This window comes from Nipponia nippon, unplaced genomic scaffold, assembly GCF_047370975.1.
Source record: "Nipponia nippon isolate SJK-2023a ecotype South Korea unplaced genomic scaffold, ASM4737097v1 scaffold_28, whole genome shotgun sequence".
In the NCBI taxonomy this organism is placed as follows: Eukaryota; Metazoa; Chordata; class Aves; order Pelecaniformes; family Threskiornithidae; genus Nipponia; species Nipponia nippon.
Window position 1 is genome coordinate 6,624,396 of NW_028262345.1, and position 15,259 is coordinate 6,639,654.

The 15,259-nt window shown below is 53.2% G+C and overlaps 1 protein-coding gene across 1 annotated transcript; it reads left to right on the forward strand.

Annotated features, from left to right (window-relative positions):
• Positions 1 to 1,373: 1,373 nt before the first annotated feature.
• LOC104019062 (uncharacterized) lies at positions 1,374 to 11,821 on the forward strand. Its single transcript, XM_087763388.1, has 6 exons — positions 1,374 to 1,431; positions 2,878 to 7,438; positions 8,011 to 8,250; positions 9,061 to 9,217; positions 9,855 to 9,984; positions 11,041 to 11,821. The coding sequence occupies exons 1-6, from the start codon at positions 1,374 to 1,376 to the stop codon at positions 11,190 to 11,192; spliced, it is 5,298 nt and encodes a 1,765-aa protein (XP_087619514.1). The 3' UTR covers positions 11,193 to 11,821.
• The last annotated feature ends 3,438 nt before the right edge of the window (positions 11,822 to 15,259 follow it).

The following is a 15,259-nucleotide window of genomic DNA, read 5'->3' on the forward strand; positions in this document are numbered from 1 at the left end:
TTAAAGGTAAAAGGGGTGTAACCGCGACTTTGCCTGAGAAGCCTCTGGCCTCTTCTTCGGTTATTATAAAATTTTAAATTGTGTGCTTGTTAAGCGTTTGTCGTGCTTGTTCTTTCACTACGGTTCTCATTCCTGTCCCACCAAAATGTTAGTTCAGGCTGCTCTGAGCCAGTTGGGGTTAGCTGCTGTACTGTAATTTGCTTCTCTTCAGTGTGTGTTGGCTTTTCTCTGTGTCTCTTGGATTAAGAACACACTGTGCCAATGCTTGTAGGCACAGGGAAGAAAGGATTCAGCAGGCTCGATAGAATGATAGAAGCGGCACCACCAGCAGCCTTCCTCTGTGGCCTAACCCTACCTGGAGGGTCACGGGGAGAGCATGTCCGTCATATTTGGGCTCACAGAGCCAAACACCTACATAAATGGATTGCTTTAGTGAAATGTCTCCATCTGGGAGACTGATCCCTCTGTATGTTTGTCTCAGCACAAACTGGCAAAATCTTCTGACCCTTACTGCATAGAATTAGAATTATAGAATTCTATAGAAGGGACCTATGACGATCGTCTAGTCCAACTGCCTGACCGCTTCTGGGCTGACCAAAAGTTAAAGCATGTTATTCAGAGCATTGTCCAAATGCCTTTTAGACACTGACAGGCATGGGGCTTCGATCACCTCTCTAGGAAGCCTGTTCCAGTGTTTGACCACCCTCTTGGTAAAGAAACACTTCCTAACGTCAAGCCTGAACGTCCCCTGATGCAGTTTCGAGCCGTTCCCACATGTCCTGTCACTGGGTCCCAGGGAGAAGAGATCCGCACCTCCCTCTCCACGTCCCCTCCTCGGGAAGCCGTAGAGAGCCACGAGGTCGCCCCTCAGCCTTCAGACAAGCCTGAAGCCCTCAGCCGCTCCTCACAGGACGTGCCTTCCAGCCCTTTTTCACCAGCTTTGTTGCCTCCTCGGGACGCATTCAAGTATCTTAACATCCTTTTAATGGGATCTGGGGCCCAGAACTGCACGCAGTGCTGAAGGTGGCATTTTAACTCTTTCTTCAGAGATGAAGAGCTGCCTTGCATAGGCAACCTCTCATATTTACAGTCACATTTTCCATCTTTGCCATGCACGTGAACGCATTCTCTTCTTTCGTTAAGAATCAATAGATTCCAATTGGTACAGGCCTTTTTTTTTTTTTTCTTTTTTTTTTTTGGAACAGATTATTGGTTGCTGTCTGGCCTGAGCTCTTATAAAGTAACCCAATACCATGCCCTTCCAGAACAAACACAGCAAATGCCCATTGCTAAAAGGCAGCAGTGACTCCTTAGCGAGCTGCTTCCTGGCTGTATATGTTCTTATTGGGGTGACTCAGGAGCTGCTTCACAAGATGCAGGAAAAATTCCCCATCTTTACCCTGATTGCAGCTGGACTACTGGATTTATCTGGTGAGTGATGTGTTTTGTTCTAATCTCAATTGCTGTCTTTCTGTCTTCTTTCCCTCTATTAGTGAGCAGAAAAACTATGCTAAATATTGTGCCATCAGTCTCAGGTGTGTGACAACAATGAGATGAAGGAACAACTTCTCTCTGTTTGTGCAGCTGTGCTGTAAGGCTCAAGGTTTGGTTTAAATGGTTTCTGTTGTGGGAGTGTTAGTGGCTGCAAACTGGGACACAGCTGTGCTACTTACCCAAGCTAAGAGACAGTCCCTTCCCCGAAGAAAGTATTTTCTCCTTCAGGTGGGGGAAAGCAAAGGAAAAATAGAGTCACTTTTCACAGAGTAGGTCCGTAGCGGAACTGAGGATCAAACTCCTGTCTGCTGAAGCCTTGTTCAGAATATACTTTTCCAGGTGCTGCTGCTTATCATCACATTAAGCATGGGCTCCCCTCTTCACCACACAGTAACGCATTGTTCTGCATTTTCTTTGGGAACAGCTGTCCTGCCAAATATTTCTGACAGCGTGAAATCAATGATGCGTCTGTAAGGCTGTTGTGCCTCAAACGAGTTCCTAGGGCTGCTGTCACTCGTTGCAAGAAACCAGTCAGTCTTGGCTTTCTACCTCTTACTGTGTGCCTGTGAGCATACCCTGCGAGTGCACGTAAAATTAGCTTGGCCAATAAAAGCAGTCTTGTGTCTTCAGGCAGACTGTTCTCTTCAGTAAAGATAAACCTGAGGGGTGGTGTCAAAGAATTTCCCACCTAATCAGTAATTCTATTCTTTTTGTGGGTTTTGTTTGTTTTGTACAGTTTTTTTAATTACCTTGTCCCCCTGCAAGGTGTATTTGTGGATATTTACACCACTTTCTTTATACAAGACCTTGATTAGTTAGAAGTAGAGAAGTTATTATGTTCTGTCTGCTGTGCCACATCCATAAAACAAACCAGCTTCGTCCTGCTTGGTCACCCAGTATGAATCAGGAAACTCATCACAGGACTGGGTTATTGGGGAAGGAAGAGTGGGTAAGGAGAGCCAGGAGAGTGAGCTCGTTCATGTATATATTAATCTTGCTTTGCTATTAAAGAGCTACCAGCCTGTCCTCTGGCAGCCTGAGGGTTTCATTCTCCCTGCATCTTTGGCCGTCATTTATACCTTGTACAATTAAGCTAAAGGGTTCCTCTCTGGCTGGTTAATGCTTTGCGTGAGTATGGCAGGAGTATGAAGTGTCATCCTTCCTATGACACTGAATATCAACAGCAGAGGACTAGAGTTATAGCAGCTTGCTGTAAGAATGGCAGTGCCAGAGCTGCCCATCCTCCCTCCTGTACGGTTCTGAATGCAGCCAGTGGCCGCTTAACTCTCTGCTTCCCGCTCAGCCTGTTGCAAAGTGCTGCTGCAAGCTGTTAGAAGTTCATGGACAACTGAATAGGCAAAGGGCTTGTTTTCTGTTCATTAGGTGCCTCCAGGAATGAACATGATGTCAGTGAAGTATTAGCCCTGAGCTTTCCTGGAGAAGACCAACTGAGAGCTGAGAGCAGCCCGGCGCCCAGCGAAGTGTTCTCCATTACGGAAGATGATAACTCAGATGAGGTGACCTTTAATTTTCAGAGTCCAGCAGTTGATCCTACCAATGAAACGACAGCTGACTTCGTTCCTGTCCATACAGAGACAGCTGCAAAAGGAGCAGCCGTGCTGCCTAGGGAGTTGGATAGAAACTTGGAGGTGTCTGAGCAACTTCACACAGAAGCAGCATCTTTAAAACTCCAGGATGGACACACATTTCCTAGCAAACTCTTGAGTAGCATAAGCACCCCTGTCTCCACACAAGGATCACAGGCTACCACGCATCTGGAACAGCCGGAGAGGTCACTGCAAGGAAAACCAGAAAATATTACTGAGGTTGGTTTCAGTCCTACCAGCTCTAGTGCTGGGCTGCCCCAGCCCCTTCTCAGTGGAGGGACACACCAAGACTCTCCGGAGTTTATACCTGTCTCTGCCATTCCTGTTATCAAGCAGATGGAGGTGCCAAGTCCTATAACGTCTCTTCTGACTTCAACGGTAAATTTTCATCCTCCAAGAAAAGAAATAGCAGCATCTCCATTTCCCACCAGAGTTGAGATTGCTTTTGAAAGTGCAAGGGTGGATTGGTTACCAACAGGAATGCCTCCCACTAGCAAAAGGCAAAAAGACATAAATCTGCAAGTTCAGCCTGACAGCAAAGCTGGTGTGACACCTGCATACCTGAAGAAGACTCAGAGTATGGATGCTAAAGTTACAGCTTCTGCATTCCTACAAAAGCCAGCTTCAGGGGACCTTGATGCAGTCTGTTCCAGAACGACACGGACAACTGCTGTTCAGTTTTCCCCTATTTTATCTCTGAAGCAAGAAACAACAGGCAGTAAAGCCAGAAACTCGACACCAGCTGTAATGAATGGTTCTGGACACCCAGCCCAGTTGCCTGATCTTCAGACACTCCCACAAGGCAATGTACATTCTTCTTCATTATTGATGCATCTGGAAGCTCTGGTTCACGATGACTTACTTCCATCTCCCTTTCAAGGGCCCATTAGCACAACTGATAGACAGCAGCCCCTCTCTTTGTCCCAGACTCTCAACTGTACTAAACAACATGTTTCCCAAGAAACCAACAGGAGCTCCCAAGAAATCACAGTTCTAGTTTTGCAAAGAGATACTGATCATCAGACAATGACAAGTAAACCTGAAAAATCCAGATCTCCTGAGAGCCCCCAGGCTTCTGCTAATTCATCTTCATTAAGCCAATCATGGATTTCCACATTAGAACTTTCCCAAACTACTAAAGAGCAAAAAGGAGGAACGTCTGCATTTTTTCCAGGTACGTCTACCTTTGAGAATGCAGCCCTTCAACCTGTAAGCGCTTTTGATTCTGTTCGTGCAGGGCTTCAGCCGCCAGGTACATCTTTTCCTACTTACGTTGGATTGCAGCTAATGGGCATCCCCACCTCTGCTGAGAAAGGACTTCACATACCAACTTCATCCAAGTCTACAGGTTCTGGGTCTCAGGTTCAAGGCATTTCTGCGCATCCTGTATCTCGGGAAGCCTTCCCTATGATGCTGCAGATGAGCACAGTGGAAGACGCCAAGAGAAAGAAAAGTCTCCCACAACAGACAGGTAAAAGTGGTTCTCCCCCACTGACTCCACAAGCCAGCCCAGTCCCCAGCCCCTCTGAACTGCATGCCAACAGCAACCAGAAAGTTCCTCTTCACAGCTTTGCCCCTTCAGCCTCCCCCATCCAGCAGGCTGGCAGCCTGGCAGCTTTTGCTTCAAAACTGCCCTCGCTCCGTGCACAGGGAAGCCAGTCCAGCTCAACAGCAGCCCATCCTGAACCAGTGGTGCCCAGTGTTTCTGATGAGATGCCAGCATATCTGGCACAAGCACCGGTGCAGCAGTTCAGTATGTCACATGATGCAGCTACCAAAAACCTCAGTGCTTTGAGAGGTGATCAACTTACAAAGCTACCATCATCCCCATACTTGTCCTTTCTGCTTAAAAATACTAACGGTATGATATGCCTGCAGCCCATGCAAGATTCCCCTCTACCTACAAAATTCCCAAACACCAGTGTCGGGGGTCTGGTTTCCATTCAGCAAATCCTGGCAGCATCAAATTCTTCAGCACTGGACCTTGCAAACTTACAAAATCTGAGCCCTTCTAGCTTAATTCTGGTTAAGCCTGTGTTTATCCTTTTGCCCACTGACAGACCAGATTTATGGATGGTGCCCTCTCCTGAGGGTGAAGATGACCACAAAACTACCCTTTTGTTCCCGACCAAGCAAGATCTGAATTTGGGTACCCCTGAAATCAGCCATGATATCCCAGTGAAAACTAGTTCCTCTTATCCCACGAGTAAGTCTTTGAGGCCTGAACCTGCTGTCTCCACTGCATCTAACCAACAAGCAGAGAAAAGAAACGTAACTCCTCAGCCAGTGCTAACTAATCCTAATTATACAGCCGTCACTAGTTTGTTTCAAGCTGTTACCTCAGCATCAAACCATTTGCTGGACCCACGGATGAGGATTAGCACTACAGTGCAGGCCATGCATCTGCACGGGCTGCCTGAAGAGATGCAGGTACCTGCTCCCAGTTCCCAAGAGGCCAAGGGGACTGATTTGCTTTTACTTAACGGTATGCTAGCAGAGCCTTTCACCTCCACTGTGCCGCCATTAGTGGTGTCTGCGCAGCATAACCCCCGTATTTCCCCCGAAGTATTTTTTACCGCTGAAAAGCCACGTTCTTCTTCTGTAATTCCTTTACGGTCAGCAAAGGGACTCCCTGATTTTCAAATGCCTGCCCAACCTCCATTTACTATCACAGGGACTGTAGATCGGGTTCAGCACAGTAAGAAACTAATGCTGCAAACTACCAGCCATCGTCAAGGCTTAGTGACCACACCTTCCTCTGTCCATGCACAATGCACAGAGTGTTTGACCTTGGGCTCTGCTAGAACCATAAAATACCCATTAAAGATGTTCACGAGCATCACGCCTTTGCAGGCCACGTTGCAAAGTCTCCTAAGTACTGAGTCACTTCAAAGGCTGCCATCACAAGTTCAGTTTGTACCCAGCACATCATCAGCTTTCTCAACGCTTCCAGCTGGAAATGATTGCAAAGATTCGGTAGCGGGCAGCACGGCCTGTTCAGGAGGAGTCACTGTGCGTGCTAAAGCAGCACAAACCCACGCCACTTCTATAAAACCTGATCTTACTAAACATTTGGAAGCTACTCCTATTGTGTCTAAGCCCATTATAACGACAGAGACACCAACAATAGCACCAGCGCATACTCCATTTTCAACGAAGGTCCAAATGAAAACAACAGTTTCTGGGAAACTTCTGGCTACAGTTACCCATCCAAGGATGTATACCAGCTCTCCTGCAAGCCCACCTTCACCTGCATCTACACACGTTCCCCTGCTATCAGCCATGACACGTGACCAAAGCCAACGAGCCCCTACTAAACCGTTCTCACAGGCCAGCATGGGAGAAAATACAAAGCCAACTGAAATCAGCACAAGTGCAAGAAAGACAGGAACTGGTAAATTCTTGGGAACAAGCGTGTCCCTGTCAGCCATGTTTAAGACAAGGACACAGCAACCCTCCACAGCAGTTCTTGGGAATGAGGTTGTTTTAACTCCAGTACAACCATCTGTGTCTGCAGGATCTATTAGTGCTCTTGAGAGACAGCCTAAATTGACACAGACCACATCACAGTCTCCATTAGCAATGACTTCTCTCTCTGCAGCTAAGAATGATTACATCACTACTTCACTTACAAAGAAAAAAGCATTTTTCCTGCCAACATCAACTGTCCGGTCTGATCCAAACATGGTGCTGCCTACAGTTGCCAGAGTGAACAAATCGACTGCGGTCTCTACATCAACGATGGGAAAGAGTGAGGACGTGTTAGTGAAAGGAGATGCAGCCACTGCTAGCCAGCTGCCCACTCAGGCACCCATGACTTCACCACATCAGGCATCAGCAAGATGCCCTTTGGAGAAGGTATCACTGGAAGATGACATCGAGCATGAGACTGGTCATTCCAGCCCTGACGCTGCTATGCGTGCCACTGGCCCATCTACAACAAAAGCGTTTTCTGTCTCTGCTAATAGGCTTGTAAATAAGGTTACTAATCAGTCAGCTGTCTTCAATAAAGTAGCTGTGAATGATGCTGGGATGCTTCTAGCCAGAGATCTAATCCAGTTGCTCCCAACCCCAGAGAGCCCCTCGTATTCTCCTCGGAGTCTGGTAGTGCTTACGCCACAGGGGAATTCCTTGCTGGGTGTTGCAAACACTGGACAATCTGAGGGGCTGCTCTTGAACACGGAGGCAGAGGAGGCGGTTAGAACAAACAAAGTAACAGAAGAAGCAGCTGAAGGCTTAGTAACTCTTCTAACGCCGCTGGATTCGGAGCCCAGAGCACTGCCGAGTGAATCACATCAGAGGAGGGTTTTGCAGTCGGATGCTGCCATTCTGAATGGGTAATTATCTCACTGTAGTTGCTGTTGCTTATTTATGCTGCATGATTTAAGGAGGGGGGGGTTAATATCCAAAGTGGTCCATGGGCTCAGTAACATGGGTATGCTGTATTGTGGTTTTAAAAACATGTAGTTCGTTCAGCAACGACATCACCTTAAAAAAAAAAAAAAGTCTTTTCACATTTCGGATAGTAATACTGTCCTTCAGACCTAGTTTTCTTTTGCCCAATAGCCTTCAACTCTCTGCCTCTCCTCCCAAAAACAACCCACATGCAATTTTGCAGGTGGGAACGTTTGATATTGCCCAAGCGATCAAACGCGCTAGCAAAGAAGGTAGATCCTTCCACGCAGTAGAACACTTCCAGGTTTCCCTCGGTTCAAATGATTTGACTGTGCAGAGAGGCAGGAGATGGTTCCGATCATGGGAGGCTCTGTCGTGCCAGGGTCTACATGTTGTTCGTTTGTTTCAACTTGCTGTTTGGTTTCGCTGAGGAAACTCACCCTAATGCTGTTTTATTCCTCGCAGGCTGTGGAACCTAGCTGGGCCTCAGCTTTTTTTCCTTCTTTCCCTAAAGCCTTGCAGTTGTGAGTGATGATGTCTGCGGCTCCGGTAACTACACTGTGCAGATGAGCCTGCGCCCTGCTGCGGAAGCAAGCCCCGAGGTCGAAGGGTCGGTGCCTTCCCGGGAGACTTTCCTGGCTTTAATTGCTGTGCAGAGCAACAGCAGCCAGCCCGTGCTCCAGATCCGGTCATGCTGCGTGACGCCTTCTGCCAGCCCAGGGGGACCAGGCGCGATGTGCTGCCTGTTCCACAGGTCAGACATGGAGCTGCCGGGAGGGGCGTAGCTTCACGCGGCTCTTTGGACCTCAGCTGGGAATAGGCTGATGCTTAGAGGACCCTCTCTTTTGTATCCTGTGGCTGCAGTCTGATCTCTTTGGAGTTCAGTGTAAGCTCAAAGCAGTGAGAATGAGTCCGAGAGTGCTCTGGTCCCTTAGCTGTCTTGTAACTAATACTAAGGGCTTGATAAGACAAAGAGCCCTCAGGGAAAAAAATCTCCGTTCACCCTTTGATTTATGTAGATAAGCAGTCCTGCTTTTCCACGCTGTGCTGCCACAGATGCCAGGTTACAGCATGCTCCTGCAACTCCTGTTAGGGGATGGCACAGCCTAGGAGCAGAGCAGTCCAAGGATGGGAGCCAGGCTTCTCCACAGGCCTCCATTTCCCCATCAGCATTTCACGGCTGTTCTTGCCTAACCCATCAGGGTTGAGCACAGGGTAACTGGAGGATTCATTAGTTGATGTTTGTAAAACCACCGGGGCATGAAATATGTGTTAGAATTGCTACACATTATTGTCATCAGTTTTCTGATTTGCCCGTATCGGCTATAGTGTCAGTGCTTCTGAATTTGTCTAGGTCAGGGAATGATTATCGCACTAGAGCAGCCATTTCAATGGTTGTAGCCTGAGATGCTGGCATTTTGTGGATTTTTGTTTGACTCTGACTCTGTGGATGCAGGTACCTGGCTTAGAACTTGTGCGGACCTGTGCCAGCAGATCCCCCTCTTCCCTGCCTTTAGTCAGGGAGAGCTGGAATTTGAAACTGTTTGCCATTTGTCCTTGCCAGGTTGCCATTTGAATGCAGACACATCCAGTTACTGCAGAGCAGCAAGTCCAGAGCTGCTAGCTTCACCATCCAGCTGTTCCAGATGCTGAATCATTCAGTGGCCTATTTGCATTGCGAGCTTAATGTCTGTCTGCATGGCAAACCAGGGTGTGAACAGGTACGTGGGACAGGTCTGCTTTCACTGGTCTAAGGAACTTTTGAAAAGATCCGGTGCTTCCAGCAAGTACAGCCAATTCAGTAAAGAATTTTGATGGTAGATCATAAAGCTCCACCTTCTTCCAGCTCATACAGTTCTTTCTTAATCTGCACACTCTGTCTCTCCTAAAGCCCCAGCTGAATTTCTACTCTCGGTTAAGCTAACTGAGCTCACGGTGCTCTATTTTCACTTTAAGACCACAAACGGTTTACCTAAGCTGGGCCTAAAAAGAGAGTTGGACTCTCTGGGAAAGAACTCAGCCATCTCCTGTAACAAAGTCACCACATCAGCATCATCCCATATCTGGTCAATCCCTTAGTTAAAAGTCAGGAAGATGAGTTAATGATACGAAATGGTAGCAATAGGTGCTAATCCCTGGGAGAAGGAATTAGGGAATAGAGATTTACAGGTGGGCTGGTCCAAGCATTAGGCAGTTCACTTGCTGGAATGACAGCAGAGCTGGACAAAGACTGAATGGGAGGAGACCTGCTCTGATCCGTGCCGCGGTTGCTGCAGACTGCACACAGTTGCTAGTGCAGGAGAATCTGTTCGAGCGCCGCCAGCACGCTTTCAAATGTTTTTCATACGTCCTTCCCAGGACTGCTTTGAAAGCGTGGAGCCACTCTTCCAGCCAAGTGACAGGAACAGCTATGGAAACCTGCACAACCTGATCTCATTTGGTCCAGTTTTGAGAATGAAGAACAGGTTTCTATATAAACCTGTGGAAGGTGGGTCTCCTGTTTTTTCTTCTCTCTCTCTGTCTCTCTGTTGCAGAAGTTTCTGTTCAACTGTTCCTGCTGTAAGAAAAACAGTACACTTTTAACAACTTTCTTGACAGCCATCTGGTAGGACTGGATTATATCCCAACAACTTCTCATCTTTGTTTTGGCCTTCCCAAATCCCAAACATGATGGCTAATCAGTATCAGATCCGATAGACTTTCAGGCAGGAGACACAGCCAAATGTATCCTCTGCAGGAATTGAAGCTTTAGATGGAGGAGAGGGGAGAAAAGTAAGGCAGAATGTCCTCTAGCTGAAAAGCGTTTTCCTGCACGTTGCAGTATTTTGGTGAAACATGTTGACTAAGGATGAGGCATGACATCAAAATAATTGAGAGAGACATCCACTAACTCTTTCCTTCAGGTGTCTGGGTTTTAGATGAGATGAGATAGGAGGAATCGGGGTATAGGGGCCTCCTTTTAAATATTTTTTCCTGTTAGCTTTGCAGCTTTTAGTATGAAAGAGCAATGCAGTCATTTTTTGTACTGAGCGTAGGGAAGAGTCCCCGTATTTAGAGGCAGTTATCTGGTACAGCAAGGAAACACCATCCACAACTGGACAAATATCTAACTTAGGAATGTTAGGTGCAGAATGAGGTTGGTCAAGAGTCAGGAGCGTTTTCTTTTTCCTTTCTGTTCATAGGTGAAATGCAGCAGCTGGTTAATGTTAATTAGATGTTGTCCAGCTATTAGAAAGGAGTGACACTGAAACTGGCACATCATGAGCCTGAGAGACTTCTTAAATCTACTGGCATCATCCCTGAGAGTCACCTAAGTTCTTGTGTCTTTACTTGTTCATGCAAAGAGTATTTACTGCTGGGATCTTATGGCAAAGGAGGTAGTGTCTTTGAAAAGGCACTATCCATTCGGACTACTCTATGGAAAGAAACTTGGCCATACGTGCTTGGCATGTTATAAAGACGAAAGGGAGTTTAACCTTCTCTTTTTTCTCCCTCCCTCTCTTAACACTGTTCACTGCTTGATTACTTCTTTCTTTATTTCCAGGTCCTGATTCTGCCATGCTGGTACCCATTCTGCTGGGATGCCTTACTGGCTTTGCTGTCTTGGGCAGTGCTTTCATAAGCCTTTGGCTGCATCATAGACAGAAAACCAAAGACATACGCTATCCACAACTTGGAGAAATCCATGGCCTGTGAACTACGAGCAGCTGAGTGGTCCTGCAGATCCCACGCCACTGCTACAATGATCAGAAAAGCAATTGATTTTGCTTTGCAGACTGTATTGCTTTCGTAGAGCTTCTGCTGACCCAGGGAGCAAGGTCTCCAATCTCTGCTTTAAGCACATCTCTCCTTTCTTTTCTTCCGCGTGAGCGAGTCCACAAACCACGGAATAGAGAAAGAATTGTAGTAGTGGTCCAGCGAGAGGGGAGAGCAGTGCTTAAAACGCAGTATGTGCAGGCACCAGCACACGGTCTGTTCACAGAAATGGGAAAGCAGGCAGGAAACCAGGCTGCAGAAAAGCCACGTAAAATGAAGCACGGTAGACAAGAGCCGTGCCACCGAGGAGAATGGATTGTTAGGAAAAACGATGACACGCAAGTTTATCGGTTGGAAATGCAGACAGGACCCAAGAGCGCTAGAGGTCCAGCCACGCAGCTTTACAGCTTTTCTCACAGCTAAGGAGCTGAGGCCGGTTATACCTTTGCTTTCCTTCTGTTTTCTCGCTTTCAGTGGAAGCGAGTCTCCGCTACCTGCCTGTTGGTAAAACGCACACAGCGGGAGAAAGCTAAGACTGCAGAAGGCTTGGCGATAAGGCTGTAATGGGGGAGCACATAAAACCTCACCATCTTCGCCTTCTCGGTCCAGTTTCCTTACCGTTGGGGCCGGAACGCAGGCAGGAAAGGGGCCGCTGCCAGAGCCCCTCGTGTCGAGTGCAAGGCAGAGGCGGTTTGCGCTCCCTCCCGCCCCGCCCTGCCCCCGAGCAGAGGCGCCGTGCAGGCGGTCCCCGCTGCGGGGAGGCGCGGGGGCTGCGGCGGGCGCGGGGCGCGTGCCCCCGGCCCTGGGCGGCGCGCGGGCCTCTCGCGGGCGGGCGGGCGGGCGAGCGCGAGCGGGCGTCGCGCGGGCTTCGCGCGGGCGGGCGGGAGCGGGCGTCGCGCGCGGGGGTCGCCAACGGTCGCGCGCGGCTGTGAGGGGAGAGCGGCCGCCTGAGGGGAAGGGGAGCGGGACCCGCCGGGGGAAGGGGCGGGCGGGCGGGCGGGGGCCGGCGCCGCCTGGGGAGGGTCCGCGGTCGCCTCGGGGCGGGCGAGGGTGGCCGTCGCCTTGGTGGGGAGCGTCCGCGGTCGCCTCGGGGCGGGGGTCGGCGCCGCCTGGGGAGGGTTCGCGGTCGCCTCTCAGGGCGGGGGTCGGCCGTCGCCTGGGGAGCGTCCGCGGTCGCCTCTCAGGGCGGGGGTCGGCCGTCGCCTTGGTGGGGAGCGTCCGCGGTCGCCTCGGGGCAGGGGCCGGCGCCGCCTGGGGAGGGTCCGCGGTCGCCTCGGGGCGGGTGAGGGTGGCCGTCGCCTTGGTGGGGAGCGTCCGCGGTCGCCTCGGGGCGGGTTCGGCCGCTGCCTTCGGGGGGTCTGCGAGCGCCGTGGGGAGGGCTGGGGCTGAGGCGCCGTCCCGGGGAGGCGCGGTCGGCCATCGCCGCAGGCGGTGCGGAGGGTCCGGCCCCCGGCGGCAGCGGCCAGGAGCCCGGAGCAGCAGAGGAGGCTTCCCGCTCGTCCCTGCAGGGAGCACCGGAGCAGCAGCTGGGTGAGAAAAGGCGATCCGCGAGGGTTCTGCCGGGAGGGTGGAGGGGGCAGGGGCGGGAGGACGGCCGGGGGCCGGGGGTGCTGAGGAGAGCTCCCGCCGGGGGCCGGGGGTGCTGAGGAGAGCTCCCGCCGGGGGCCGGGGGTGCTGAGGAGAGCTCCCGCCGGGGGCCGGCGCCCCGCTCGGTCCTGACCGCGTCCGCCTGCCCGTGCAGCAGCCGGCGGAGCAGCCCCAGGAGGCAGCCGTCGTGCGGCACTGCGAGAGGCAAGAGGCGGCGAGGAGGAGCGGAGGAGCCCGGCGTGGAGGAGGAAAGAGAAGGGCGCCCTGGGCCAAGGGGGCTCCCTGTCAGCGGGGCTGCGGGCGCTGACGGCACCTTTGGTGCCCTGGCTGGCTTTGCGCTGGGCGACCTCCCTGTAAGCAGGGCTCGGGTCTTTCTTTTGGTGCCCTTTTGCCAGGTTGCCCCACGGTTAGGCTGCCCAGAGAGAGGGGCGAGCCTGTCGGGAGGGGAAGAGCCACCGGCTCCGCACCCTGGGGGGGAAGCGGAGCCCCAGGGGGAGCCGAGAAGAGGCAAGTGGAGGGGGAGCGCCCCGTAAGCAGGGCTGTGCTCAACGGGAGGTGCCGGGAGGGACCCCCTGTAAGCAGGCGGGTGTCCCCGGCCCCGGCCTTTCAGAGGCGTGGGGCCGAGACGCGGGGGCTGGGCGTGCCCTGCCCTAGGCCTCTTCCTCTCTGCTCCCAGCCCCGGGAGCGGCTCGGGAGAAAGGGGAGCGCGGGGAAGGCGGGAGGCTGGGAGGAAAGGGCCCCCTCCGGGCACTGGCGGCGCCTGCAAGCGGGGCCCAGGTCCTGCCCGGGAGGCCCTGTCAGAGCCTCGAGCTGGGCCATCGCCCCAGAAGCGGGGCTGGGGCCTCCGCTCTTTTGCCTCCCTCCAGGCCGCTGGGCGCCATGGCGGTGAGAAAGGTGGGTCTACCGCTGAGTCCGGGGGGGTAGAGGGTAGGAGGGGGGAGGGATGGCTGGGGGGCGGGGGGCGCTGTGGGGACCTCCCTCCGGGGGCTGGCGTCCTGCTCTCCTCCAGGCGGAGGAGCTGGTGCTTGACCGCGCCCTCCTTCCTTGGCAGCAGCTCCCCGAGAAGAAAGACGAGGCACGGTGCGGAACTGCGAGGCGAGAGGGAGCGAGGGGAGGAGCGGTGGGCTGAAGCGGGGGAGAGAGAAAGGCGCTCCGGGCCAAGGGGCCTTGCTCTCACCGGGGCTGCGGTCCCACAAGAGCATTGCCGGCACCTTTGGTGCCCTGGCCGGCTTCGCGCCGGGCGACCCCCTGTAGGCAGGGCTGGGTCTTTGGCCTTTTGCCACATTGCCCCGCGGTTTGGCTGCCCGGAGAGAGTGGCGACCCTGTAAGGAGGGTGAGAGCCACCGCCTCCGCCCCCGAGGGGGAAAGGGAGCTCTCTGGCCCCCGAGCCCACCCTGTAAGCAGGGGAGGGCCGTTTCCCCGGCCCCCTCCTCCCGCCCCGGCGGCTTTCTGCCTGCTGGCGGCCTGGCCCGCGTGACCCCCGGCGTCGGGGCGCGTCACGGCATTTGCCCCTTGGCCACCCATGAAGCCCCTTGGCGTGTTGAAGCCCCTGTGGCCTCCACGCAGCCCAGGGGCAGGTCTGAGGCTCTCCTGTCCTGCTCGGCGGTAGGGATGGCTCCCCAGACATTGGCTGCGCAGAGCTGGCTCTCTCTTCGGGGAAGTTCTTTTTTTCCCTGTGTGTGTCCGTGTCCGTGTCTGGGTGTGTCTGCGTCTGCGTCCGTGTGAGTGAGCGAGCGAATGAGCTTCTTGTTTAGGCCCCTGTGAAAGTTGCTGCAGCGTACTTAGCTTAGACTTCCCCGGAGGGAGAGACGGGCTCTGTGCAGCAACAGGGGGGTCCCCTCTGAGCCCGCGAGCGGAGGGAGAGGCCGGGCTTGCCTCTTCTTTCGAAGGACGGAGCGAAGCCGCTTAGTCGTAGCGCGGGCAAGGCGACCTGCCTGTGGCCAGGGCCTGGGTCTCTGCCTGCGTGGCTGCCTGTCCTGCTGGCGACCTGCCAGCGTGCCAGCCCTGCCCTCGAGGCGTGTGTCACGGAGCCCTCTGTCCCCAGGAGCAGCCCGAGCTCCCTGTAAGCAGGGCTGGGGAGGCTGCTTTAGCCAGCCACCAGGAACGAGCCCTCCCTGGCCCTTTAGAGGGTGCAGGTTGAGGAAGTGCTGTGCCGCCTTTGGCGCTGCTTTTGGCCGGGGCGACCTCCCCGCCGGTGGGGTCGAGGTCGCTCCCTGGGCTCCTGAAGACGTGGTGGTGTGCCGCAGCCAGGCCGGCCGGCCCGTAAGTCGGGCGCCGGTCGGAGCCTCGGGCTCCGTGGGGCTTGTTGGGAGCGCCGAGGCGAGGGGGAGCGCCCTGTAAGCGGGGCTGCGCGTGCCCCCTGCGCTCGGCGGGACCCCCTGTAAGCAGGCGGGTGTCCCTGGCCCCGGCCTTTCGGGGCC

Coding starts and splice junctions, on each gene's coding strand:
- LOC104019062 (XM_087763388.1), top strand. CDS start 1,374: ATGCAGGAAAAATTCCCCATCTTTACCCTGATTGCAGCTGGACTACTG. Junction 8,251..9,060: donor ATGTGCTGCCTGTTCCACAG/GTCAGACATGGA, acceptor TGTCCTTGCCAG/GTTGCCATTTGAATGCAGAC. Junction 9,218..9,854: donor GCAAACCAGGGTGTGAACAG/GTACGTGGGACA, acceptor CGTCCTTCCCAG/GACTGCTTTGAAAGCGTGGA.